Source organism: Musca domestica, unplaced genomic scaffold (assembly GCF_030504385.1).
Source record: "Musca domestica strain aabys unplaced genomic scaffold, Musca_domestica.polishedcontigs.V.1.1 1, whole genome shotgun sequence".
Classification (NCBI taxonomy): Eukaryota; Metazoa; Arthropoda; class Insecta; order Diptera; family Muscidae; genus Musca; species Musca domestica.
Window position 1 is genome coordinate 37,628,983 of NW_026712114.1, and position 26,861 is coordinate 37,655,843.

The 26,861-nt window shown below is 35.9% G+C and overlaps 3 protein-coding genes across 6 annotated transcripts in view; 1 reads left to right on the top strand and 2 right to left on the bottom strand.

The window, feature by feature from the left end:
• The window catches only part of LOC131802338 (headcase protein), a 403,675-nt gene that overhangs the window by 129,178 nt on the left and 247,636 nt on the right, over positions 1-26,861 (bottom strand). The window lies entirely within an intron of this gene.
• Positions 4,283-5,452, top strand: LOC131802344 (uncharacterized). Its single transcript, XM_059122515.1, has 3 exons — positions 4,283-4,527; positions 4,592-4,778; positions 4,832-5,452. The coding sequence occupies exons 1-3, from the start codon at positions 4,505-4,507 to the stop codon at positions 5,354-5,356; spliced, it is 735 nt and encodes a 244-aa protein (XP_058978498.1). The 5' UTR covers positions 4,283-4,504; the 3' UTR covers positions 5,357-5,452.
• LOC131802341 (putative nuclease HARBI1) lies at positions 5,479-6,937 on the bottom strand. Its single transcript, XM_059122507.1, has 4 exons — positions 6,642-6,937; positions 6,135-6,576; positions 5,929-6,073; positions 5,479-5,859 (listed from the first exon to the last, which is right to left on the bottom strand). Exons 1-4 carry the CDS (start codon positions 6,764-6,766, stop codon positions 5,489-5,491), a joined length of 1,083 nt encoding a protein of 360 aa, XP_058978490.1. The 5' UTR covers positions 6,767-6,937; the 3' UTR covers positions 5,479-5,488.

The following is a 26,861-nucleotide window of genomic DNA, read 5'->3' on the forward strand; positions in this document are numbered from 1 at the left end:
GAACTTACACCGCAACAGAAAGAAAACCGACTCAAAGGAGCTAAAAAGTTGCCTCGCTTGGCCGAAAGTGGTGAACTGCCGAATTTGGGTTTCTTCGACGAGAAAACATTCGTTGTCCAGCATTTTGTAAACAAACAAAATGATCGTGTTTACTTGCCAAAGAGGTCAGCTAAAAATGTGCACCTACCGTTGGCCACCAGAACTCAAGCGCCGGCAATGGTGATGGTGTGGGCCGACATAACAGCCGATGGTCGTTCTCCGCTCGTATTAATCGACTGTTGAATCAGAATAAATGCCGAATATTATCGCGAAAATATTCTGGAGGGTGTATTAAAGTCTTGGGCACGCAAATATTCCGGACGCAGACCTTGGACATTCCAACAGGACTTCACCAGCGCACTCAGCACGCGCCACCCAAGAATGGTTAAAAAATGAGGTTCCTCGCTTCATTTCCAGCTCACAATGGCCAGCAAAATCTCCGGATACCAATCCGTTGGACCATTGTGTCGGGGGTATTTTGGAAAGCAAGGTTGGCACTAAAAATACCAAAGTTTTGATCATCTCAAGCAAGCGCTTCGCCGGGAATGGGCCAAAATACTGCAGAGCAACATTCGGGCAGCGTGTGATGGTTTCATTGGCAATTCGAAGGCCACAATTCGTGCTAAAGGTAACCAATTCGAATAAATATAAACTTCTTCAAAATTTTGATACTATTTCCGACATTTTTGCTTTCATTCAATAAAATTAAAAAAAAAACGAAATTATGGCGTTTGACTTTGTTGCAGTTTTTTTCATCTCACCATGTACATATGCAAAATTATTGTGACTAGAAATTTCTATGGACTAGGGTAAGTGTACCAGTAGTCGGCACTTTTAGGATTTTCGCGTTTTTAATCGCTCACAATTCTGAATGGAACTTTTCACTTATTACAAAGTTAATTTATTCAGATTCGAAATTTTGTATAGTTTTTGCAATAATAAATAACGTTTTAATAACTTGTTATTAAATTTCATAAATTTGTAGTTTTATTAAAACAATGCTTTTTTGCCAGTAGTCGGTACCACTTTCCAACTGTCGGTATGGCATGTTCCAACAGTCGGCATGCCAATTTTTTTGCAAGAATAATTAATAATAATAATAATAAATTAATTCATTAAAATATAATATTTTTGTTAAGTTAAACTGATTCGACGTCTTTATTGTACTTTTCTTAAGAATATGGATTGTTGAGGACCTTCACAGACAAAAATTTAATTTTTATTAGAATAAATCATCTTTTCTTAGCGAAATTGGGCACAAAGATAGCTGCCAATATATTTGAAGTACACAAAATACATTTAGTCATAATAGTTTCATTTATTTGGGCTTAAAAATAAAAAGTGCCGACTTCTGGGACATGCCGAACTTAGGCACACTTACCCTGTATGGATTGAAAATAATTTACTTATGTCCAAAATGAAGATTTTTTAATTTTTCCCAATTTTATCACTTTCCAAAATTGCCGTTTTATCAAAAGGGACACTCCGTATTACAGTAAATGCATTACCTGGTCTCTAACATCAATTTGTCAACATCCTATCAAATTTGTGTTTTTTCTTCTAATTGCTAGAGCGAAATACTCACTTACTATTCACTAAAAATTTAATTACATTTTTCGATACAATGTTAATTGCTGGTTATTAGCATCAAATTTACCCAACAAGAGACAGAGATAGTGTTGACGTGCTATCTATCTACTCTTCTATTGATGTAGGTTGTAGACTGTAATTATTTTTCTGTTTTGAGGTGAATATGTTGCATTTGAATTGCAAACATTTGTTTGCATTAAAAATTTACATTGTTGAAACAAGAAACGACACTGCATTGCAAAATTTGCAATAAAATTTACAATGTAGTTTTTATTTGCATATGAAAAATGTTCAGCAGTATAGAATAGTTTATATTAATAGGCAAATATTTATGTAATAGTTTTTGTATGCAACAGACTGCCAAATTTGTGTTCATTATATTTTATTGCAACTAAGGTAATAACTGAAAAATCTATGGGTAAAAAAACAATTAAAAAAGTATCAGTCGGTTTTTCGACAAATGTATGCCCTCACAGCCTATGTTCGATTATTTAAATATATTTTGACTTCTATTAAGATTATTTAAATTATTGACCATCTCCGGAGTAGGTTCCGAAGCACCTAAATGAATATGATAAAAATATTGCGACGTGCTAGGTTTGGATTATATTGGTTACTTCCTTCACATTATATAAGATATTAATAATATTTAGAAAATGTTAAAATGTGCGTAGGGTATCAGTTAAATACCACAAAATTTTGTAATGAAGTATAAACTACTAAAAATATTGTATGGGCAAAATTACAAGAAAATCGAAAATTTACAGGGTGAGATGAAACAACTCCAACCAACTTCAGACTGCTGTCATTTCTAAGCCACTGGTCCGACAGCAGTCAAAATGATTCCAGTGACAGCTCATTATATTGCTTACAAGCGTACAAAAGCATTTCTGGTAATGGTGGTCTGGATGATTTCTGGAAAACCACAAGTGGCTATCGTTAGAGCACTCCAGCATTTAAATGTGAAGAAATCTTTTGTTTCTCGTAGTACTGGTAGCGTAGTCCGATGTCAAGGAAGTGGAGGGAAGAAAACAGCAACATCAGCAGAAATGGTTCGAAAAGTAAAGAATCGACTTGATCGAAATCCGCGTCGTAGTGGCCGAAAAATGGCTCGTGAGCTAAACATATCGCAATATTCCATTCGGCAAATATTGAAAAATGAGCTCGTGGTAAAGTCATTGAAATTCATAAAAATTGGAAAAACTTACACCGCAACGGAAAGAAAATAGACTCCAAAGAGCTAAACAGTTGATTCGCTTGGCCGAAAGTGGTGATCTGCCGAAATAAGTTGTCTCCGATGATAAAACATTCGTTGTCCAAACAAACAAAATAATCGTGTTTACTTGCCAAAGGGTGTATTAACAGGACTCAGCACGCGCCACCCAAAAATGGTTACAAAATGAGGTTCCTCGCTTCATTTGCAGCGCACAACGGCCACCAATTTCTCCGACTACCAATCCGTCGGACTACTGTATCTGGAGTATTTTGGAAAGCAAGGTTGGCACTAAAAAATACCGGGAATGGGCCGAAATACCGCAGAGAAACATTCGGGCAGCGTGTGGCGGTTGCATTGGCCGTTTGAAGGCCATAATTCGTGCCAAAGGTGACCAATTCGAACAAATCTAAACTTAAATTTGATGCTGTTTCCATATTTCGTCTCACATTTATATATAGCAAGTTGTAAAGAATCGCTGACAGTTATAACATATAAAAGTATTGAAAATTGTGGCCCTTTGTGGGTGAGGTGATTCGCAGATATATCGTCTTCACAACAGATTTTGTGTGTGTAAAATTTGAATAGATATTCATGTTTATTTCGCTTTCTTTGTTTTTCAAAATTTTGAACCCTATGTGGGGGAGGTACCAGAAGAAATGGTCCGATCTCTACGATCTTTATAACAGATCTTGTGTTGATGAAAATATTGAGATGTCTGGAACGTAATCAGATATAAATTTCGTTTTTTATGAGCTTCATGGATATTACAAATATTAACCCTTTGTGGAGTAGGTACCAGAAGGAGTGGACCGATATATTCCATCATCATGCCGGACCTTGGATATAAAAAAATAAGATGTGAATCTTACATCACATTTTATATGAGCTACAATTAATCAAAATGTTGACCCTTTTTGGGGGAGGTACTTGGTGGAGTAAACCGATATTGATTATTTTCGCACCTGATGTTGCACTGATAAAAAAAAGTAGAATTTGCAAATTTGGAGAAAAATCGGATCATTCTTGCTCTCCTGTGCAGCAAAATATTTTTTTTTTTTTTTGGTGAGCAAAGGATATGGTATAAAGATCATTACAAGAGGAAGCCTTGGGTGGCCTATAGGGCCATCTCAACATCAATAAATATTTCCCAATGTAGGATGAGAGAAAAAAAAAAAAAAAACATTCATCAATTGTTTGTGTTAGTATTCAAAGATATATAAGTTTTATGATTTTTCTGATCATCAACGTCAAATGCCATTAACCTCTTCCCATTTGACAAGTAATTTATGCACTGCCGTTGTCACAGATTTTCAGTTTGTTTTTTTTTTTTCTTTTTTTAACGTACGATAAAGCAACAAATTATGCAAAGTTTTTAACAGCTTTTAACCCGACAGCATATTTTCCCAGAAAAAAAAAACCCATTTAACGAAGCTTATAGCCTGTTCAGCAAACTTATTTTTCTTCCAATTGCTCGGCAAATGGCAGACGATTAGAATTTTTGGTTTTTGTATGTAAGTAAACAAAAAGAGCTTTTTTCAATAGGCAATTTTTGGTTCACCAAACTCCAACACAAACAAAACGAAATGTCAAAGTAGGCAATCAAAAAATACCAATCGTCTATTCACAAAAGTTTTAAAAATTGAAGATATTGGGTGTAAAATGGATATTTATACTAAAAAAATGTAAGTATTTCCAAGTTATAAGTTATTATAAACATTAATTTATAAGGAAATTTCAATCTTTTAGAATTAAAAAAACAACTCCTGGTCAGTTTCGGATCTTGGTGGAATCTATTGACGAATTCCCAGAGCTAGCAACTTCAAGCCCGATATTTGGGAAGTCGAAAGTCGAAATTGAATCCAAATGGGATGTTGTGGCACAAAAAATAAATTCGGTTGGACCTCCAATGCGAAGTGGATCTGATTGGAAAAGGGTACACTAACAGTCATTTGTTTTACAACAGTATTTAAAACGCTTAGGTTTTAGATATGGGCAGATATGAAATGTAGAACGAAGGCCAAAATAACTGAAAATATAAAGCAAATGAAAGGCACAGGCGGAGGACCTTCCTATCAAAATTCGTTGACAGATATCGAAAGGGATATCGATAGGATATGCCAGCTATCAAAAGCCGCATCACCTGATGGAATAACCTTCGGTACAAATAGGAAAGAGCCTCTTGTTTTGGAACTTACGCCACCCAGACCTTCAACTATCGTTGCTGTTGTTACTCCCACAACTTCAAACCAATATTCAAATACAGCACAAGCGACATCAACCCCTATCAAAGTTATGCCGAAAGCAAACCTTTGCAAAAACCAACAGAAACGAAAGATCGCAGAAAAAGAACAAGGGGCAGAAATAAAACTTTTAAAATTACAATTGGAGCAGAATAATGCTTTGGTAGAAGAGATGAAGGTGCAAACAAAAACACTCAACTCGCTGGCCAATTCTCTCCAAGGCATTCAACATGTCTTGCAAGAAATGTTAACATTTTTAAAAACTGAATGAAAATAATTGTGTTAAGACATTTTTTAATCAACTAATCAATTTTATTGTTTCCCTATTAATTTAATTTTAATAAAAAAGAGCTTAATTACATTTTTATTATTTATGTTGATTTATTTAATTATTTTTAACTATTTAATTTAACAGATTTAAAGCTATTTCGTCTCTAATTGTAATAGCTGCCGTTTCATCGCCAGAGGAAAAACTACCTAAATCTTCATTTTCATTTTGGAACATAGCATCACTTGGTAACAAATGGTTCTTATAAAATATACATATGTTGTGCAAAGCACAACACGTGTTTATAATTTGTGTTGCTTTGGCGGGACTGTAATGCAACCCTCTCGATCCTATGATGCACCTAAACCTATTCTTTAGAACACCAAAACACCGTTCTACAACATTTCGAGTTTTTGAGTGTTTCTTGTTGTAGTTCCTTTCGGTGGCATTTAAAGGATTCCGGTATGGCGTCATCATATAGGGCTGAAGTTTGTATCCAGAGTCCCCTTCAAGTGAATTTTAGGAAAGAATATATTTTGGTGTATGTGTGTATTAAAAAAGGCAACTATAAATACCTAACAGCCATGTATTCCTCTTGCCTCGAATAAAATTATTTTTAAAATGATCATGTGCATCGCTCTGGTCCCACACAAATGCATCGTGATTTGCACCTGGATGTCTAGCATCTACGTAATTTATTACCATATTATGATCGCATATCTGTAATGAATAAAACAAATTAATAGCATATTTTCATTACATAGCTTTGAAAAAAACTTACCACCATTACATTTATGCTGTAGTAACCTTTACGGTTATAATATAAATGCTGTTGTTGTTGCCCAGGGGACTTTATTCGAACATGGGAGCCGTCTATGCATCCTACAACTCCGGGTACACCAGCGCTGTTGAAAAAGCTTTGTTTACATTCGTCTTCCTCACCTAATGTTTTTTGTAAACGAATCCATTTAGCACATATGTGCTGCTCCACAATGTTCAAGCATTCGCTTATCACCTCCGAAACTTTGGCCTTTGACATATATGAGACACTCTCATTTCCAACACAAAATTGGTAGCCACCACTTGCCAAAAATTTTAAAAATGTTGAAACTTTTACGATTGGTGGAACACTGCTGCTCCTGGTATTCCGTTTCATTTGTGGCTCCATTTCACCCAACAGCATCAAAAACACATCCTTACTTACTCGAAAATTGGCAATAAATCTGAAACAAACAACAAAAGTTATGGTCCATTTCATCCGCTGTCCTGGATCCATCCAAACACTTACCTTTCTTCTGGAAGTTCCAATACGTTTATGGCATCGCGCAATTGACGAAAAAGATTGATATTTCCGTCACCCCTATTCATACTTTTATTTAAAATGGAAAGTCCAAAACCAACGGAGGCAATCATTTTTAAAAAATATAAACAAATTTTCTTTTTGGAAACATAAACAAATTTTTGACAGAAGGGCAATAAGTAAAAAGAGCTTTTTTCCCAGACGAAAAAAGTAAATGAACTAAAATAAAAACTTGATTGTCTGGGTAGCAATTGTTTGTCTGCCTTACACAAAAGTTCTGTGAACAGGCTATTAGAGTCATTTAGTCACATAATGCGGCATAAAAAGTTGCAGAGCAAGAAAATTAAAAAAACACACACATATATATATATATTTTAATGCAACAAAACATATGGCGTTTTAAGTGGCCAATTTATATTGTGGAAGTTTCAAAGAACAAATGACGGCGGCCAAAAAAGTTTTGGTCATTTGTGCATCATCACCAAATTGGACAAAACCACTTTATTTATCATTAATAACAATTACATTGGGTTGGATGTTAATAATTATATGCATTTCAATTGGAATCATGCAAATTAACAAAACAAAAAATAATAATGTCTTGGAGGCATTGACCCACTGGCTGACCTGCTCGTTTAATGAAGTATGAAGAAGAAGGTATGGATATGGTTAAACAATTTAAGATTTTTTAATTCATAGAACTACAAACATTCGAATAAGTCATAAATGAAACACCTTAAGTAGACATTTTCAAAGGTTTACATATATATGAAAACATTGCAAAGCGTTTGGAAGTCCACCCAGCGTAAATTAGATGACAAAAACGAACGGGAAATGTGTACTATAATTTTACGAAAATTACAAAATGGTAATAAATTTGGTCTTGGTTGAAGAGATAGATAAATTCCGAAATTTGATATTTACATTACTAATGGTATGTGTTTTTGAAATTTAGTGGTGTTTTGGAAATGCGTGCTAAATTTGTACGAAAAGTACTAAATGGTACTAAATTTGTTATTGGGAATGTATAGAGCTGAAATTCCGACATGTTTTGGAGGTATCTGGAATTGAGATATCGTGGTGGTTTTGCAAATGCATACCATAATTGTTCGAAAATAGTACCAATTTTGGATCACTACGATGGAGAGGCGTAGATTGTCATGGATATGCGGTAGCTCTTGATCATAAGAATGAAATTTTTACATGTCCTTTCGCATGGCATTTTCATCCATTTTATTACTTTTTCCAGAATTTTCCAGCGACTTTTTGGAATTTTGGAAAAAGCAGCAGAATTAATTATATTAAGAATCCTATTCAGGATTTTAAATAAGAGGAAAGGAAAAGGAGGTGAAAAATATATGAAATATAAATATACGGAATAACTGCAACAAAGTCAAAAGATTTTTTTTTTTTAATTTTATTGAATGAAAGCAACAAATTTTGGAAATGGTATTAAATTGCAGGATAAGTTTAAACTTGTTCGAATTGGTTTGTTGCTCTGCGGTATTTTGGCCCATTCCCGGTAAAGAGCTTGCTTGAGGTGATCGACACTTGCTTTCCTGTTGGAATGTCCAAGGTCTGCGGCCAAAATATTTGCCCAAGACTTTAATACACCCAATATTTTGGTGATAATATTCGACATTTATTCGATTAATATGAGCAGAGAGCGACCATCGGCCTTTATGGCGGCCCACGCCATCACCATGGCCAGCGCTTGAGTTCTGTTTACAAACTGATGGTAAACGAATATTTTCTCATCGGAGAAAAACAAATTTGGCAGTTCACCACTTTCGGCCAAGCGAAGCAACTCTTTAGCTCGGTGGAGTCTATTTTCTTTCTGTTGCGGTGTAAGTTCTTGCACTTTTTGGAATTTCAATGGCTTTACCCCGAGCTCATTTTTCAATATTTGCCGAATGGAATATTGCGATATGTTCAGCTCACGAGCCATTTTTCGGCTACTGCGACGCGGGTTTCGATCAAGTCGCTTCTTTACTTTTCGAACCATTTCTGCTGATGTTACTGTTTTCTTCCGTCCACTTCCTAATTGAAACAACTGTCGGACGAGTGGCCTAGAAATGACTGCAGTTGGTTGCAGTTTCTTCATCTCACCTTGTATATATCAAGAAAATATCTGCACCAATGAGCAAAAAAATCGAAAATATTTTCCAATTTTTCGATCAAGTTTTAACTGGCCTTTTTTGCACGTTACTGCCCGAAAGTAACGTAAAATTTCGACTTAGAGTGGAGGCGCAAAATTTTAAAATTTCACAGTATATCTTGAAATAATAATAAGATCAACATTTATATCAATTAACCGATAGTAAGGTCAATCGGATATATCGAATGTGACAATAATCAATATTTTGCCAATTAGCAACAATAGAAATATTTCTAAATTATACCCATTTGTATAAACTCCTGCAATACAACTCTATAAACAACCAGAGAAAAATCAAACAAATCGGCGCATTACAAGACCCCAGAGTCTTATTCCTCTCGAAACGATTGCAGCAAATATCGTAACACAATTTAATTAGTCAAATCTATTGACAAATCGTCATTCATTTACAATATTGAGGACAATTGTTTTTGTGTTTCTCCCCTTTTTTTGCGAACACGTCAGTTTGTTCCTCAGTCTGTTGGTCGCCAACGATAACAACAACATCATTTATTGGCAAACGTTTTGATTTAATCGTGACAAACGATACCAAATTAATCATGTTTTCAAGATACTTATGATGACTGTGAGAGTTTCTTCGTTTTGGTAAGTCTCAACTCAAATGGCTGCTTCGTTATTTCTTTGCCCGGGTGTCTAGCCAAAGGAGCGTGTGATTGCTGTAAGAAGTACCAGTATATTGGAGGAGTATTCCATAATGACCAAGTTATTGGTAATTAAGCTGGAACTACTGGTCACTCTGCTCTGTCTCGTTGTTGCTCCTAGTTCGTACTAATGTTTTCTCGTATTAATGTTTGAAGCTGAAATTGTTTTTTTTTTGCGATAGTCATTCACCACTTGCCGCCGTCATCTCAAAAACTATTCAGCCCACCAGAAGAAAAACAAAAAAAAAAAAAACACGCAAACAACACCATTTAAGCTAATGTTGTCGTAATAGATTTTTAAACAACAACAAATCGCAAGAATTGCAATGTTGTCATCAAAACGATACAACAAAATCGTAAAAAAAAACCAAAACAACAACGTGTGCAACAAACTGTTGCATTCGTTGGGGTCGCCTAAATAGCAACACACCAAACTATTCAGTAACGCCATCTATGTCGCCGCCGACATCACCACACTACTGTCGGCCGCCGCTAACAGACAAAAAAAACTAAACCCCCAATAGAAAACCTGCGCCAATGAACGGCCAAGACCGAGCAAATTGTGTTGGCTGCCTGGCTGGCTGTCTGTCTGAATAACTCGCTTACTTGCCTGAATGACTGACAGTCTGAGTATGAATGGATGATTTGTTAGCTACTGTTGTCGTTTTGATGAAAAGGGGAGTGGGGAAGGGGACTGAGGTGCGGTAAAAATAAGCTATATGAAGTGCATGTGTTTTTTCGTAACGCACGCGAGTTCAATGAACGCTTTGCCACACGAACTAAATGAAATAAACAAAAAACCTAACATAGAAAAACAACAACAACAGCAAGAAAAAATGTTACGCGAATTACGATGTTGTCGCCACATGTAAGCATGCATTCGTATAGAAATACTATATAACAAATTTGTAAAAAAAAAATCACAAAAAAACAACATTTTCGCTTAGAAACGAGGAGGGTTTATACAATTTGAGGCATGCAACTGATAGAAAGTCTTCGAGCTTATAAGAGAATGACATTCCCTTAAAGAAGAACTCGATGAGAGACTGATCACGATTATGTTATGGCTTTCTTTGAAACAAACAAGACTTATGTTAACCGTTTGCGGTGTATAAAAGACATGTAGAGGGAAGACCTTAAGGTGGTCGACTACCCACGCAAATCCCATGAAGGTATTTATCCAGAACACACGTATAATATTTGCCATTCAGGAATAATTTATAGCAGATCTGTCATTTACAGGGTGAGATGAAAAGGCTGCAACAAACTTTACACTGCTGTCATTTCTAAGCCACTTGTCCGACAGCTTTTAAAATTATTCCAGTGAAAGCCACTAGTTGCTATCGTTAAAACACTCCAGCATTTAAATGTGAATAAATCTTTTGTGTCTCGTACCATCGCTCGTTACCGTGATACTGACGGACGGAAGAAAACACCAACATCAGCAGAAATGGTTCGAAAAGTAAAGAAACGACTTGATCGAAACCGCATCGCAGTAGCCGAAAAATGGCTCGTGAGTTGAACATGTCGAACAAAACGCGCAAGAACTTACACCGCAGCAGAAAGAAAAAAGACTCAAAAGAGCTAAAGAGTTGCTTCGCTTGGCCGAAACTGAACTGAACTGCAGAATTTGGTTTTTATCCGATGAGAAAACATTCGTTGTCCAGCAGTTTGTAAACAAACAAAATGATCGTTTTTACTTGCCTAACAGGTCAGCTGAAAAAGTGCATTTTCGGTTGGCCACCAGAACTCAAGCGCCGGCCATGGTGATGGTTTGGGCCGCCATAACAGCCCACGGTCGCTCCCCGCTCGTATTAACAAACCGTGGCATCAGAATAAATGCCGAATACTATCGCAAAAATATTCTGGAGGGTGTATTAAAGCCTCGGGCACGCAAACATTTTGGCCGCAGACCTACGACATTCCAAAAGGACCCAGCACCATCGCACTCAGCACGCGCCACCCAAGAATGGTTACAAAATGAAGTTTCTCGCTTAATATACAGCGCACAATGGCCACCAAAATCTCCGGATACCAATCGCAGCAAGCTTGGCACTAAAAATACCAAAGTGTCGATCATCTCAAGCAAGTGCTTCGCCGGGAATGGGCCAAAATACCGTAGACCAACATTCGGGCAGCGTGTGGCGGTTTCATTGGTTGTTCGAAGGCCATAATTCGTGCTAAAGGTGACCAACTCGAACACATCTAAACTTATTCTAAAATTTGATGTTATATCCGACATTTTTTTGCTTTCATTCAATAAAATAAAAAAATATAAAAAAATTATGGCGTTCGACTTTGTTGCAGTTTTTTTTATCTCACCCTGTAGGTTTTTGATCTGTACAAGCATTTTCGATGACCCTCGATCTATAGAAGACCTTTATTGGGTCATTGTTCTATGGAAATGGAAAGTGGACAATTTGGATCATCTTTGCCTGGCAGATATTTCAAAGTTCTTCGATGCATGGAGGATCATGTGAAGCAATTCGACAGAAGGTCTGAGAAAAACTGAACAGAACAGACAAAGGTCTTCAGTCTCTACAGGGAATATTAATGGTTCTCGGTCTTTGGAAAATCCTTTCTGAAGGTATAAGGTCCATAAACCACTATTCTCCGATCTTTAGTAGAACCTGTAATAGTTTGCGAGTTTAATTTTTAATTCTAGAAAGTTCCATTTCTTAAAGATATCGTCAATACCTTCGATTTGTGAACCTTATGAATCTATGGAGTACTTTCTGAAGGTCTGTGAATTATAGAAGAACTTTTTTAGCAGAAAGAATTATGAAAGAAGGTTTGAAAGTCCTCTATCTATAGACATTTGATTTATAAATTAATTGAAAGTCCAGTTGCCAATCTCATCAGCAAGTGGTGAGTTCTCTTTACCTAAAAGCCTTCGGCTTTGTAGTCGGACGTAGGGAGTATCCGATTTCTTCGTATAGCCCCCATGTAACGGTACCTCCCTATTTTCGGTATTTTGATGATTTTAGCGACATTTTTCACCGGAATTGTTTTAAATTTGTTATTTGAAGTTCGTAATGGATATTATAGCCTATGACAGAAAACTGTCTGTGCAGGTCCACGTTTTGGTTAGCCCCCATATAACGGTAACTCCCTATATTAGGTATTTTGATGATTTTAGCGTCATTATTCACCGGAATTGTTTCAAATTTTGTATTTGAAGTCCGAAATGGATGCTACAGCTTATGACTGAATACTGTCTGTGCAGGCCCAAGTTTTGGTGTAGCCCCCATATAAAAGTAACTCCCTATATCCGGTATTTTGATGATTTTATTTAATTTATTCACCGATTGTTTTTCAAGTTTCGCATTTGAATATTGTAATGTCTTATGACAAAGTTGCCTATGCAGGTCCACGTCGTCGTATAGACACTAATATAAGGGCTATATTGGGTAATTTTAAGATTTTAATAGAAATTTTAACGGATTTTATTTTTCTGAGAATTGCAAAATTCGTTCCAAATGGTGGAGGGTATTCAAAGATCGGCTCGACCGAACTTACAGCTTTTTTACTTGTTAATAATGAATTTTTCCTTAGATTTTTAGAAGTTATATGCTTACAGAACACCACCCTCGTTAATTGGCCGAGAACACAACAACAACGACAACAACAATAGTTGAAAAAATACAACAAATGTCAACAATTGTGATGGTGGATAGACGGACGATGTTGCTGTTGATGGGTTTTAGTCATCCTGTTGCTGCTATTGTTTCTGTTTTTGCTGCTCATAATGATGATAATAATTATATTGTTGTTGTAGTTATAGTTTGTCTTTTTTTTATTTCTAAATACAATATTTTATTTTTGGCTTTCTTGTCATTTTTTTCTAGTTTCTCTATTTTTATTTGCTTTTATTCGGTTGGTTGGTTGGTCAACAGAAACTTGTGTGCGATAGGTCGCGTTTTTTAAAGATTCAGTTGCTATCGCTAAAACATTTGAATGACGATGATAATGATGATGTTGTTGTTGGCAACGTTATCTTGTTGTAGTTTCTGCTTCCACTGATGTTATTCGATTACACCAATAATTTCTAATTGTATTTTTTTTTTTTTTTTCATTTCATTTGTGGTGATGACTTTTTTTTAGACATCATCACAACAAAAAGTTAACAAGTCAGTCAGACAGACAGACATGATTGGTGTTTAGGTTGTATTGTTTGCGTGTGTGTGTGTATTCTTCTCTAGTTTGGTTTTTGTTTTTTGTTACTAGTTTGTAATGTGTGTCTCTGTATCTCAAACAGTCAGTCAGTGAGTCAGTCACTTGGTTTGTCCCATACCCATACATACCCATACGACGACGACAACAACGGCGCATGAGTGTTTTGTAATTGTTGTTAATACCGCTGGCTGCTGATGGGGATTATGGTGGCGTTATAGATGATGATAATGACAAAGATAACAACAACAACATGGCTTGGCGTCGGCGATTATTTTGTGGTTGTTGTTGCTGATTTTAGCTATTGTACTGCTGCTGCTGCTGCTGACGATGATGATGCCGATGATGACACTACAAAATACTTAACAACGAATTGCTTATCTTCTTGAATATCTCACGGATTGGGTAAGGCGGTTGGTTGGGGAGAGTGGATAATAGCTTGCAGTTTATTGCATTTGTTTTTTCATTGTTGTTGTATATTCCGTTTGTGAATTCTACAGCATGTTGATTGTTTTCTTTTTGTCTTCTATTTCTAATGATTGTGTGTGCGCGTGTTTTTTTCTCTCTCTTTATAGTTCAAATTATCTATTGAATAATTTGTTTGTTGTTATGTCTGTCGTCCATCTGTCGTTGGCCATTTGCCTCCCGGTAGCCACAAGCTGTTGCTGCTATTCCGCTGACCACTATCTATCGCATCGTTTGTAGTATCGTGTTGTTGTTATTGCTGCTGTTTTTGCTAATTTGTTGACTTTGCTGTTTGTAATGAAAAGACAACAAATTAAGTTTAATGACCGCCTACAAGGCATTTAACATTCATTTGAGTGTGCCAGCCAGCCAGCCAGCCAGCCATCCGACAAGCCAGACATCAGCAGCAATAATTGCAACATTATTAGCAATAGCAACAGGCGGCGTCAATGGCATATCATCATCAAAGCAGCCAAATGCAAAGGAATTCGGAATTTAAAGAGGGAGATATACAATTTCTATTGTTTTATTGCAGAAATTTCCAGATGAGATAAAGAGTTATAAAAACATGGAGATGAAATAAAGTTTTCGATATTATCAAGAGTTTGAATAATTTATTATATTATTATAAAAAGGTAAATAAAATATTATTTTTGATACGCACCGAATCATAAACTCCATATTCATCTCTGGTTTCTTGTTGAGAGATATACATATTTAGATATAGCAAAGTTGTTACGAATCTCTGACTTTTTTCGCAAGTTATGACAGATAAAAGTATTGAAAATTGTGACCCTTTGTGGGTGGGGTACCACAAGGAGTGGACCGATAATGCCCCGAACTCGATCTAAGTTTGATAATAATATTAGGAAGTACCAAGTTTGACACTGTGAGAGTTATCGTGCGCATCCGCCAGCCAGAAAAACGGACGGACGTCGCTAGATCGACTCCAAATGTCCTGAAACGGATTTGGTCCAAAGAGACCTAGGGTTTATACCCGTTATTTCGATGAGGCACGTTTTTGCCATATCAAATGATGTACGGGGTTGTCCATATTCGACGGACCCATCTGGCAACGCCATAACTTTTGACAGAGATGTCACATCGCTTAATGACATACCGCGTTTGAAGCGTCAGTCCAAGCAGATTTTTGCCATGAACCAATACACGGCACGCGAGCGCTCTGAAATAGTTGAAATTTACATTCAACAGAAGAAGTCAATTGTGAAAACTCAACGTGCTTTTAAAACATTAAAAAATGTGAGAAGTGCGCCTTCTAAGAACACCATTAAGCGTTTATACGAAAAATCGACTGGTAAGGCTTTTACTAATCCGAAGAGGGCATATAAAAGTCGACCAAGGCGATCGGCCAAGAATATCGCTGCCGTACGAGCCAGTGTTGAGAGGTCCCCAAGAACATCCCAAAAACGCTGTTCTCAGCAGTTGGGCATGGCTCGGTCCACTTTACAACGGATTATTCGCATTGATTTGCATTTGTTCCCGTACAAAATTCAATTGACGCATAGAATGTTGCCTGCGGACAAGACTCGTCGATTGGAATGGGCCCAAAGAGTCATGGGTCCGTCGAATATGGGCAACCCTGTATACCCTCTCTAGCCATATTTGCAATATTAACAGCATTACTACCTTTACTTACATATTAATTTCGAATCACATTGAAAGAAAATGATTATTATTTTTAAAAATTGAAGTAAATCGTTAAAATTTTTGTATGCGTAAATGAACAAATGAAATAAAAAAACTCATTAAAATTTGTTCACGCTACCACAAGAATGTAAACTATGTAATACCTAATATTAAGAATAGAAATTCCATAAAGTTGAAGAATGCATATGACACGCCAATTTTATGAAGGTTGTTATGGTCTTAGCACGAAAAATATTAAAATATATTTATTTATTTTTATTTTTATTAAAAAAAACACTAATTACACTAATCAGTGAATATTGAAAACAAAGTACGAGGTGTGTTTAAAAATTTATTGCGAATGATTTCTTAAAATGTGTATATATACATCAAAGTAGATTTGTTTGCTCTTATGTTGCTAGATTGCTTTAAACTTCGCAACACTCTAAAATTGTGATCTGGGGATATATCTCCTTTAGTTCTTTAAACTATATTAAGCTATAGTTTGGATATCTTTTTTGGTCCTCTATTTGTTACAAAAATGTTTATAAGTGTTCTATGATAAGACGACCATCTGTAGGATTTTAATGGCTAGCAAATGTTTCCCTGGTCTTCCAAGATTTGAATATATTTTCCCTGTTAAGACATTTTCAAGGATTCTTTAAATAGAAAAACTTTTCAAGTCTGAGGGTTGATAAGAAAAAAAAATTTCGGCTTGAATGTTCGTATTTTGCTAAAATGTTCGTATTTTGCTAAAATCATCAAAATATCGGGTCTATACGAAAACTTGGACCTATATAGACAATTTTCTTTCACAGGCTGTAGTATCCATATGGAACTTTTAACTACGAAATTTCAAACAATATCGATTAATAATGTACATAAAACCGTAAAAATACCGAATATCGGGAGATACTGATATAAGATGCCTATACGAAGACGTGGACCTCCTTAGACAGTTTTCTGTCATAGACTGTAGTTTCCATTACGAACTCTAATTAAGAAATTAGAAACTACTCCGGTAAATACGTGTATCTCCATAGACAATTTTTTTGTCATAGGCTGTAGTACCACTTACGAATTCTAAATACAAAATTTGAAAGAACTCCGTTGGATAATGTTCATAAAATCGTCATAAATATCGAATATCGGGGAGTATCGTTGCCGTTGTGGGCTATAGGATATCAGTGACCTATATAGACATTTCTCTTCCAGGGGATAAAGGCCCTAAAGAGAACTTCTAGTATGGATTTTTAGACAGTTCCGTTGGAAAATGCAGGTACCGTTATATGGGGGGATATACGATACCGTGGACCTATATAGGCGATACACTTCTAGGGGGTAAAATACTCAAAAGAACCTTCTTTTGTGGATTTTCAGACAGTTTCATTAAAAAATTTAGCTACGATCATATTAATATCGGAGGGTAAAGTTATATGGGAGCTATACGATATCGAGGACCCAAATTGCCCATTTTTGAACTTGACCTGACTGCAGACAAAAAACTGATCTGTGGAAATTTTAGCTTCCTATCTTTTTTTGTTAGGACTCTAGCGTGATTACAACAAACGGACAGACGGACGGACGGACAGGGCTAACTCGCCTTAGAATTTTACACTGATCAGGAATATATATACTTTGTTATATCTAAAATTTTTATTTTGATCAGTTAACAACGGATCGAAGATTTTAATAAACCTCCATACTATGTATGGTGGAGGGTATAAAAATGGATGAAACATATATATGGAAGCTATTACTATATCAGAATCGATTTGATTCCAACTTGTCATATGTCAACACTTCCAACATTGTCTGAGTAGCATTTATACTGATGCGGTGGCAGACGTTGTTACAACCATCAATTGCAAGTGAAGAACGTCGGCTGCCTAAAGATATATATGGGAGCTATATCCAAATCTAAACCAATCTCGATAAAATTTGGCAAATACATTTCTGAGCTGTATTTGATATATTTCCCAAAATATTGTTGTTACGGAGTTCATATTAGGGCTGTGGGTAACAAATACAACAAATCGGATGAACAATATATATGGGAGCCTTAGCTATATCTGAACCGATCTTCACCAAATTTGGCATACTACCTTCTAGACTCAATTCGGTCGTATGTGCGAAATTCTATCCCATTTGGGAAAATATTAGAGGTTTGGTGCACAATAAAGGTAAATCGGACGAAGTTATATATGGGAGCTATATCCAAATCTTAACCGATCTCGATAAAATTTAGCAAAGGTATTTCTGAGCTGTATTTGATATATTTCCCAAAATATTGTTGTTACAGAGTGCATATTACGGCTGCGGACGACAAAAATAACAAATCGGATGAACAATATATATGGGAGCTATAGCTATACCTGAACCGATCTTCACCAAATTTGGCATACGACTCAATTCGGTCGTATGTGCGAAATTTCATCCTATTTGGGCTAATATTAGACTTTTGGTGCACAAAAAAAGGCAAATCGGGCGAAGATATATATGGGAGATATATCTGAATTTTTACCGATTATCTCCAATTTCAATAGCGTTCGTTCTTGGGCTAAACAAATGGCTTGTGCAAAATTTCATCTCAATCGGATAAAAAATGCAACCTGCATTTTGTTCACAAGAATACATGGACAAATGGACGGACGGACTGACATGCTTAAATCGACTCAGAAAGTGATTCTGTGGAGATCCTCAAAAGTAACTATGGGTCTATCTCGCTTCCTTCTCCATGGTACAAACTAATGCACACAGACATAATACCCTGACCACCTTGTGGTGTAGTGTATAAAAAGCTTAGTTTTTTTTCGTCAAGATAACCATCGAAATGTCAAATTCAAATATGTATATTCAGCCAATAAAATTAATAAACAAAGTATTTCCCATCCACAAAATTGTTACAAATAGTAACATTTTAGTATTACCACTTAAAAGAGATATGCAAATTATTAAAAATTACTACAAAGAAATCGACCAAGAGAAAAAAAAAAACTTTATTACAATGTTTATAATGAGAATTCATAAACTTTGAAAATAATTGTTAGTTACATTACGACCACGGTGACGACCACTATATGGTTGGTTGGACAGCCAGCCAGCCAACTAGACACACAACCCAATGGGAACCCCACACATGTAGTTTAACAAATTTGCGACTGCCTCAATGTACATTAGACTAAACCACCACCGCCTTTGTCCATTATTCATAGACGACGACAACGTACGACCACCGCCATAATCATATGTAACCAAACTGACGGACCCACCGATGAACGAGACGCACGAATGAACGAACATTCGGCCAATGTGTCAGAAAAATTATACAAATATTGGCTACGATGTAATCTAATGCGGACTGACTGACAGACGGACGGACGGACGACTTGGTTGGCATTTGCTATGTTGTTGTTGTGGTGTGTGCGTTTGTGCTTTGGCCATTGATGACTGACTGACTGAGAATAGTTCGTTCGTCTTAGCTGCAGCAAAATTCTTGTTGCGTTACTGCAACGCAATTTTCACGTAACATTATTTACATTTGTTGGCTGCCTAGCTGGCCGCAGAATGCATTGCTGCAGCACCAGCGCATCGCTGCCACAAACAACGACGTGTCGAATAGCATTGAATTAGAGCGATGAACTTTAAGCAGTACACAACAACGGCAATGTGCAATGCACTGTGAAAAATAAATGTGAAGGAAAAATGAAAAAACACACACACATTGACACAACAAGAAAACTACAAGTCTAGAAATGCAGCTGCGCTAACATAGCGCTGTTTTTTTTTTCTTCTTCTTATCTCCTTTGGAGGCGAGAGAAGTTTTTCATTTGCGGGTGTAGGTGGATGGCCGGTGTCTGTGTGTGCAAAATTATAAATGAAAAACATAAATAAATATTTAGAAATTTATTGAATGATTGAGTGTGATTAATATTAGAAACACTCTTTCATTTCATTATGCCATTAAAAATAGAAGTTTTTCAGAATGGAGAATTGAATACCAAATTTTCAGGTAATTTCAAAAACAACAATAATAAAAGGGAATAATTTCATTTTTGGTGGGAATAAAATAAATTGCTGTATCTGTAACAGCAAATTTTGTATTCCTTTCCGCTAATCCGGTTCCAACTCCAGGTTTAAAAATTCGGCTACCTGGTTCCAACGATTTCCGGAGTAAGTGGTGTAGGTTTGGCAGGGCAATTAATGAGATGTAATGTATTGTGTATGTCTTCATCAATTCATGTCCAATAAAAATCGAGACGGCTGCAGCATCCTGAACGTAATTGCGCCAAAACTACCCAAGTTTTTCTATGCAGCCGACGTTTTTCAACTGCAATGGATGGACTCCAAGGACGGCATAAATGTCGTAGTTTTTTATGAATGCTACGCAGACCTGCCGGATTGTCTTTTTTGTGTAACGACTCTATTATAGTGTTGGACCCCCTCAATAGATCGTTGATGTCCATCCTGGCACGACTGGGTGGTAAAGTATTATTCATGATTCGGATGACTCCCACCCAATCGGGTACTGCAACGATAAGCATGTAGTTATGTTAACGTACGAAAAAGACCCCCTCAGGTAGTTTATCCACTATTAGGACTAAATTTGGTAATTAAAAAAAAAAAAAAAAAAAAAACAATATCCGTTAAAATTCTGTTAAAGTTTTAAAAATACCGAATGTGGCAGTTATATTAGGGTCTATATGACGTCCATTTGTCATAAGCCATTACAATATTCAAATGCGAATTAAAAAAAACTATGGTGAAAAATGTAGTTAAAATCAAAATACCGAATATCGGTGGGTACTTTTATATGAGGGATATACCAAAATTACCTACACAGGAAATTTTCCGTCAGAGGCTGTAGAATCTATTACGAACTTCAAATGCCAAATTTGAAACAATTCCGGTGAATAATGTCGCTAAAATCATCAAAATACCGAATATCGGGAGGTACCCTTATATGGGGGCTATACGAAGACGTGAACCTGCACAGACAATTTTCTGTCATGGGCGCTGTAGTATTCATTACGAACTTTAAATACCAAATTTGAAACTGTTTCGGTAAAAATGTCGCTAATATCACCAAAATACCGAATATTGGGAGATACCGTTATAAGGGGCAATACCAAAATGTGGACCTACATGGCCCATTTTCAATAAGAAATGTCCTGCAGACATAATACACGTTTGAGTAAAATTTCATCTACCTACTTCATTTTGTTCGGAAGCTAGAGTGATTTCCACAGACGGACGGACAGACGGACATCGCTAAATCGATATAGAATTTTATGCTGATCAAGAATATATATACTTTGTGGGGTTTAACATGAATATTTCGAGGTGTTACAAACGGAATGACAAACTAAATATACCCTCCATATGTTTATTTTCCTTTCGAGACGAGCTTAATGATCTGAAATTTGCAGTGAAAGGGAAAGCCAGATAAACACTATTAAACACTCACCGGTGGCTCATCAGGAATATTTGGTGTGGACGAAGCCTTACAAGGACCGTTCTCTGGAAAGTAGAATTTATTTTACAATTATTGCGATTAAACATATGCGAATTAAACACTAGAAACCCTCCAAGTTCGACTGAAGTTCTATTAGCAAATCTTTTTCATAGCAAAGTTTGTTCTTGTAGTGATGGATTTTTTGGCCACAACAACTACAATGTTTCCAATGCATACACTTGTATTAGTGCTGCTTTAGGAAGACGGGTTAATGGCTCTAAACGTTGAGACGGCAACTTCTAGTTGGCTGCACACCGAAGTCCGCGGTTCGAGGTTCAGGAAAGATGTAATAAAAAATCGAATATTTTTGGAACTAGAAAGTTTGAGGAATTTTAAAAAGCTTCCTTTTTTAGATTCATCTCTTCCCAAGACATATTCGGACAGGAATCCTAATCCAAAATTATGAATTTGCAAATTCGACCAACAGTAAGAATGGAGATGTAACATCAATAGTTCAATGTAATGACAATCTGGAAAAAATCCTGATCATGAAGCCTCGTAAAAAAGTAAATAACAATAAAAATCGATTTAAACCCACGAAAGCATGAAACTTTCTTTTTTCAAAAATGTTGCCTCGAAATGTGTATATTATAATCTAATGACTAAGCAACTTAAGTTATTCCAATCAATTACTACTCTTTCAATTAAACAATAAATTAAATAAAACATTTGCAACTATGATAAAACACACACACACACACACAATTTGCCAATCATCTTTAGAGCTTGGTGCGAAAAAAAACCCGATGGCTATTTGGAAACATTGTAAAATTCTAATTATGACATTTTATCACTTCCTCATCGTGTGGTTTTAACAAACAAATAAGAAGTGTATTTCATTTTGCAAAATAACAGAAAAACTTGAGGAAATTTATACCCAACAATAAAACTATTGCGACGTTCAATTTTGCATATGAAAGAACAGAACAAAATAGAGAAACAAACACATAGTAATGCCAACGACTGGCTAGCTAGAACTTTGCTTAACACATTTACGATCTAGTCAATATAACTAACCAAGGTTAACTTACAACTTTTTAAGACTTCTAATAGTGGATGGAAAGATTTGTATATTTTTTTCGCAAAACATATTAGAATATTGGCCCACAATGATTTGGTCACGTTGAAATTATTTCTCCACACACATACTTGGCTAATCACTCATCACTCACACAGCTGTGTGCTGGGCCCCACAGTAATACCGCCACATAAATTGTTCCAAAGCCAACAAAAGTCACGCACAAAAGTTATAAAAATTTCGAACATGATTTTTATGGAAATTGCATTTTTATGCTTTTTTAAAATCAATCATAAAAATTATATGCATTGGTTGGCTCCTCTCCACACCATTGTGGACAAGTTAGGTGGTTCTGAGCAACCACTTGGCTGAGTGGTTCAAGCGAGGAGGTTAACTGTGCGTCTTTCGTTCACATCCAATTGTTGGCCATAAAAATTCGAAGTGCCAAAAAAAATGTAATAATAAAAACATATTCTCGAAGAAAACTAGTGTATAAAATTACATTTCTCTATATTAACCGAAAATAACATACTTAACACACATGAGTAAATCGCATAGGCATTACTGCTTTTAATTGTGGCATATTTTGCGTTTTACTTGAAATAAAAAAAAAAAAAAAAAAAATCATAAATATATTTTTTTTTTGAAATATTTTTATGATCTTGAGAAAAATTACTGCATCGTTATTAGTTCAGAATTTTTTTAAGTAAATTCATTCATAAGTTAAATTGAAGAGCGATACGAAAGGCAATCCCAAATATACATTAACTCAAATTACAAATTGTTAAACTGACCTACATTAAACATTTATGTATATATGTTTCAAATGTATTGTCGTCTTTTTTTATACCCTCCGCCATACTATGGAGGGTATATTAACTTTGTCATTCCGTTTGTAACTCCTCGAAATACTCATATCAGACCCAACAAAGTATATATATTCTTGATCAGCGTAAAATTCTAAGTCGATTTAGCGATGTCCGTCTGTGTTTCTGTCTGTCTGTCTGTCTGTCTGTTGTAATCACGCTACCTTTCGAATGAATTGAGATAGATGGTTAAAATTTTGCACACATGTTTATTTTTCCAATAGGCAGGTTAAATGTAGGTCCACGTTTTCATATAGCCCCCATATAACGGTACCTCTCTATATTCGGTATTTTGATGATTTTAGCGACATTATTCACCGGAATTGTTTCAAATTTGATATTTATAGTTCCAAATGGATACTACACCCTAAGATAGAAAATTGTCTGTGCAAGTCCATGTCTACGTATAGCCCCCATATAACGGTACCTCCCTGTATTCAGTATTTTGATGATTTTAGCGACATTATTCACCGGAATTGTTTCAAAATTGGTATTTGAAGTTCGTTATGGGAACTACAGTCTGTGACAGAAAATTGTCTGTGCGGGTCCAGGTCTTCGTATAGGCCCCATATATATTCGGTATTTTGACGATTTTAGGTACAATACCCACCGAAATTGTTTGAAATGTGGTATTTGAAATTCGTAATGGATGCCTGTGACAGAAAATTGTCTATGCTGGTCCAGGTCTTCGCACAGCTCCAATTTAACGGCACCTCCTTATATACGATATTTTGATGATTTTAGCTACATTAATCACCGTTTATTTCAAGTTTCGAATTTGAATATGGTGATGAATTTGAATATGGAAATTTACGAAAAGTAAAGAAGCGACTTGATCGAAACCTACGTAGCAGTGGCCGAAAAATGGCTCGTGAGCTGAACATATCGCAATATTCCATTCGGCAAATATTGAAAAATGAGTTCGGGGTCAAGCCATAGTGCAAGTACTTACACCGAAACAGCAAGAAAATAGACTTAAAAGAGCTAAAGAGTTGCTTCGCTGGGACGAAAGTGGTGAACTAACGAATTTGGTTTTCTCCGATGAGCAAACATTCGTTGTCCAGCAGTTTGAAAGAAAACAAAATGATAGTATTTACTTGCCAAAGAGATCAGCTGAAAATGTGCACCTTCGGTTGGCCACCAAAACTGAAGCGCCGGCCATGGAGATGGTGTGGGCCGCCATAACAGCCGATGGTCGCTCTACGCTCGTATTAATCGACCGTGGCATCAGGGTTAATGCCGAATATTATTAGCGTATTAAAAACTTGTGCACGCAAACATTTAGGCCGCAGACCTTGGACACTGCAACTGGACCATCGCACGCGCCACCCTACAATGGTTACAAAATAAGGTTCCTCGCTTCATTTCCAGCGCACAATGGCCACCAAAATCTCCGGATACCAATCCGTTGGACTAGTGTGTCTGGAGTATTTTGGAAAGCAAGGTTGAAACAAAAAAATACGAAAGTGTCGATCACCTCAAGCAAACGCTTCGCCGGGAACGGGCCAAAATGCCGCAAAGCAAAAGCCGATTTTCTCTCGTATAAATCGACCGTGACATCAGTATAAATGCCTAATATAATTATATTCTGGAGGGTGTATTAAAGTCTTGGCCACGCAAACATTTTGGACGCAGACCTTGGAAATTCCAATAGGACTCAGCACAATCGCACTCAGCACGCGCCACCCAAGAATGAGGTTCCTCGCTTCATTTCCAGCGCACAATGGCTCCAAAATCTTTGGATCGGTTGGACTATTGTGTCTGAGCAAGGTTGGCACTAAAAAATGCCATTGTGTCGAACACCTCAAGCAAGCGCTTCGCCTGGAAAAGGCCAAAACACCGCAGAGCAATATTCGGGCAGCGTGTTACGGTTTAATTGGCCGTTTGAAAGCCATAATTCGTGCCAAAGGTGACCAATTCGAACAAACCTAAACGTATTCTAAAATTTGATGTTATTTCCGACATTTTTGCATTCATTCAATAAAATTTAAAAAAAAGTAAAAATTATGGCTTTTGACATTGTTGCAGTTTTTTTATCTTACCCTGTATAAGTCCACGTTTGGGAAAATACTTTATATAGATGTTTGGTTAGGTTTAGGTATTTTAGGTTGGTCTGGTTTAGGTATTTTAAGGTGCTAGACAGATTTTTTCAACCGTGGTGGATGTTATACGGTTTGCTGTATCCAAATAGTTTGTGGGATACATTCCTAGATTAATAAAGCTACTTGAAAATATTCTTAAATTTTGATACTATGCACAAATAATTGATTGTGGTCATCACTTTACAAAGTAGGGGCTTCCTCATCTTTTTGCTACTGGGCCACCCTGTATAATTTTTTTATATATCACTCTCTTTCGGTAATTTCTGAAATTTAAATTTTTGCATTTTTAATCTTCTTAGTATCCCTCGACATAACATTTACCCCCTCTACAGCCATTTGAAACGGCTTAGCAACGTATTTGTCATTCAAAAGTTCATATATTATAATAATTTAGTAATTTCTTAGACAATCCTACAAAATTGTAGAGGGCCAACAAAGGAAAATAATCAAAATTTATAATCCCTCCCGTACAGCCCAGTTAATTTTCATTGTAAGTTTTATGGCCAGATTACACACACAATGATGGTACAAGGGTTGTAATATTATAATTAAAATGTTATTAAGAATGTTAACGTAACATAGCTACATGACAACCATTGAAAACGGATGTGTGGGACGAGACGTTATTAAATTTGTTTCAGGAGAAGTGAATGAGAAGAGGCATAGAAGAATGAATAGTTTAGGGTATATATTTTGAGGAGAGATAAAGCGTTTATTTTTCTGATATGTATTAAAGAGGTAGAAATCATTTTATATATTCAAAATTATTTTATATATTGAAACTTGTCATTCACGAAATAAATTCATTTTGCGAAAAAAATTTCTTCTGCCAGTTTCAAACCTTTGTCTCCCATTTCGTATGTTTCCACCACTCGAATACCATAATTGTCAACCATTTACGTTAATTGCTGAAAATCTTGAGACACAAGCAATAAAAGAAGATGTAATGACAGGCAGACAGACTGAAGGAGAATCAAGATTTCTTTTAACAAATTACAATGTGTTAACAACTTAATTTGTGATACTCGTCGTTTGGAAGATTTGCGAACAGCTGAGTTCTGAGACAATATGGCTGAAGAAGACATTTGAGTGGAAATTTTTATGGACAAAAAATGTCATGGTCATTATTATCAATATTATCACATGTCATTTTCATTGTAGATTTTATATAATAACAGTGATTATTATTTTGATGGAGTCATTTTAGGAGGTACTATTAAATATTTTACAATGAAAATCGTATGCTTAAAAGGGTATTTAAAATATTAAAATAATATGGCATATGTGGGAAAACATAGGAAGAATATTTTGACTGTTTAATAAAAAAATAAATTAATAAAATAATAAATAAATAAAAAAATTAAATAAAAAAGGACCAAAGTTCGTCCGTGGCGATCTTTAAATACCCTCCACCATTTGGAAAAAATTTGTCAATTTTCAAAAAAATAAAAACCTTAAAAGTTCTGTTAAAATCTTAAAAACACCGAATGTAGCCGTTATATTAGGGTCTATACGACGACGTGAACCTACATAGGCAACTTTTTTCATATGCCATAACAATATTCAAATAAAAAACTTGAAAAATAATGTAGCTAAAATCAT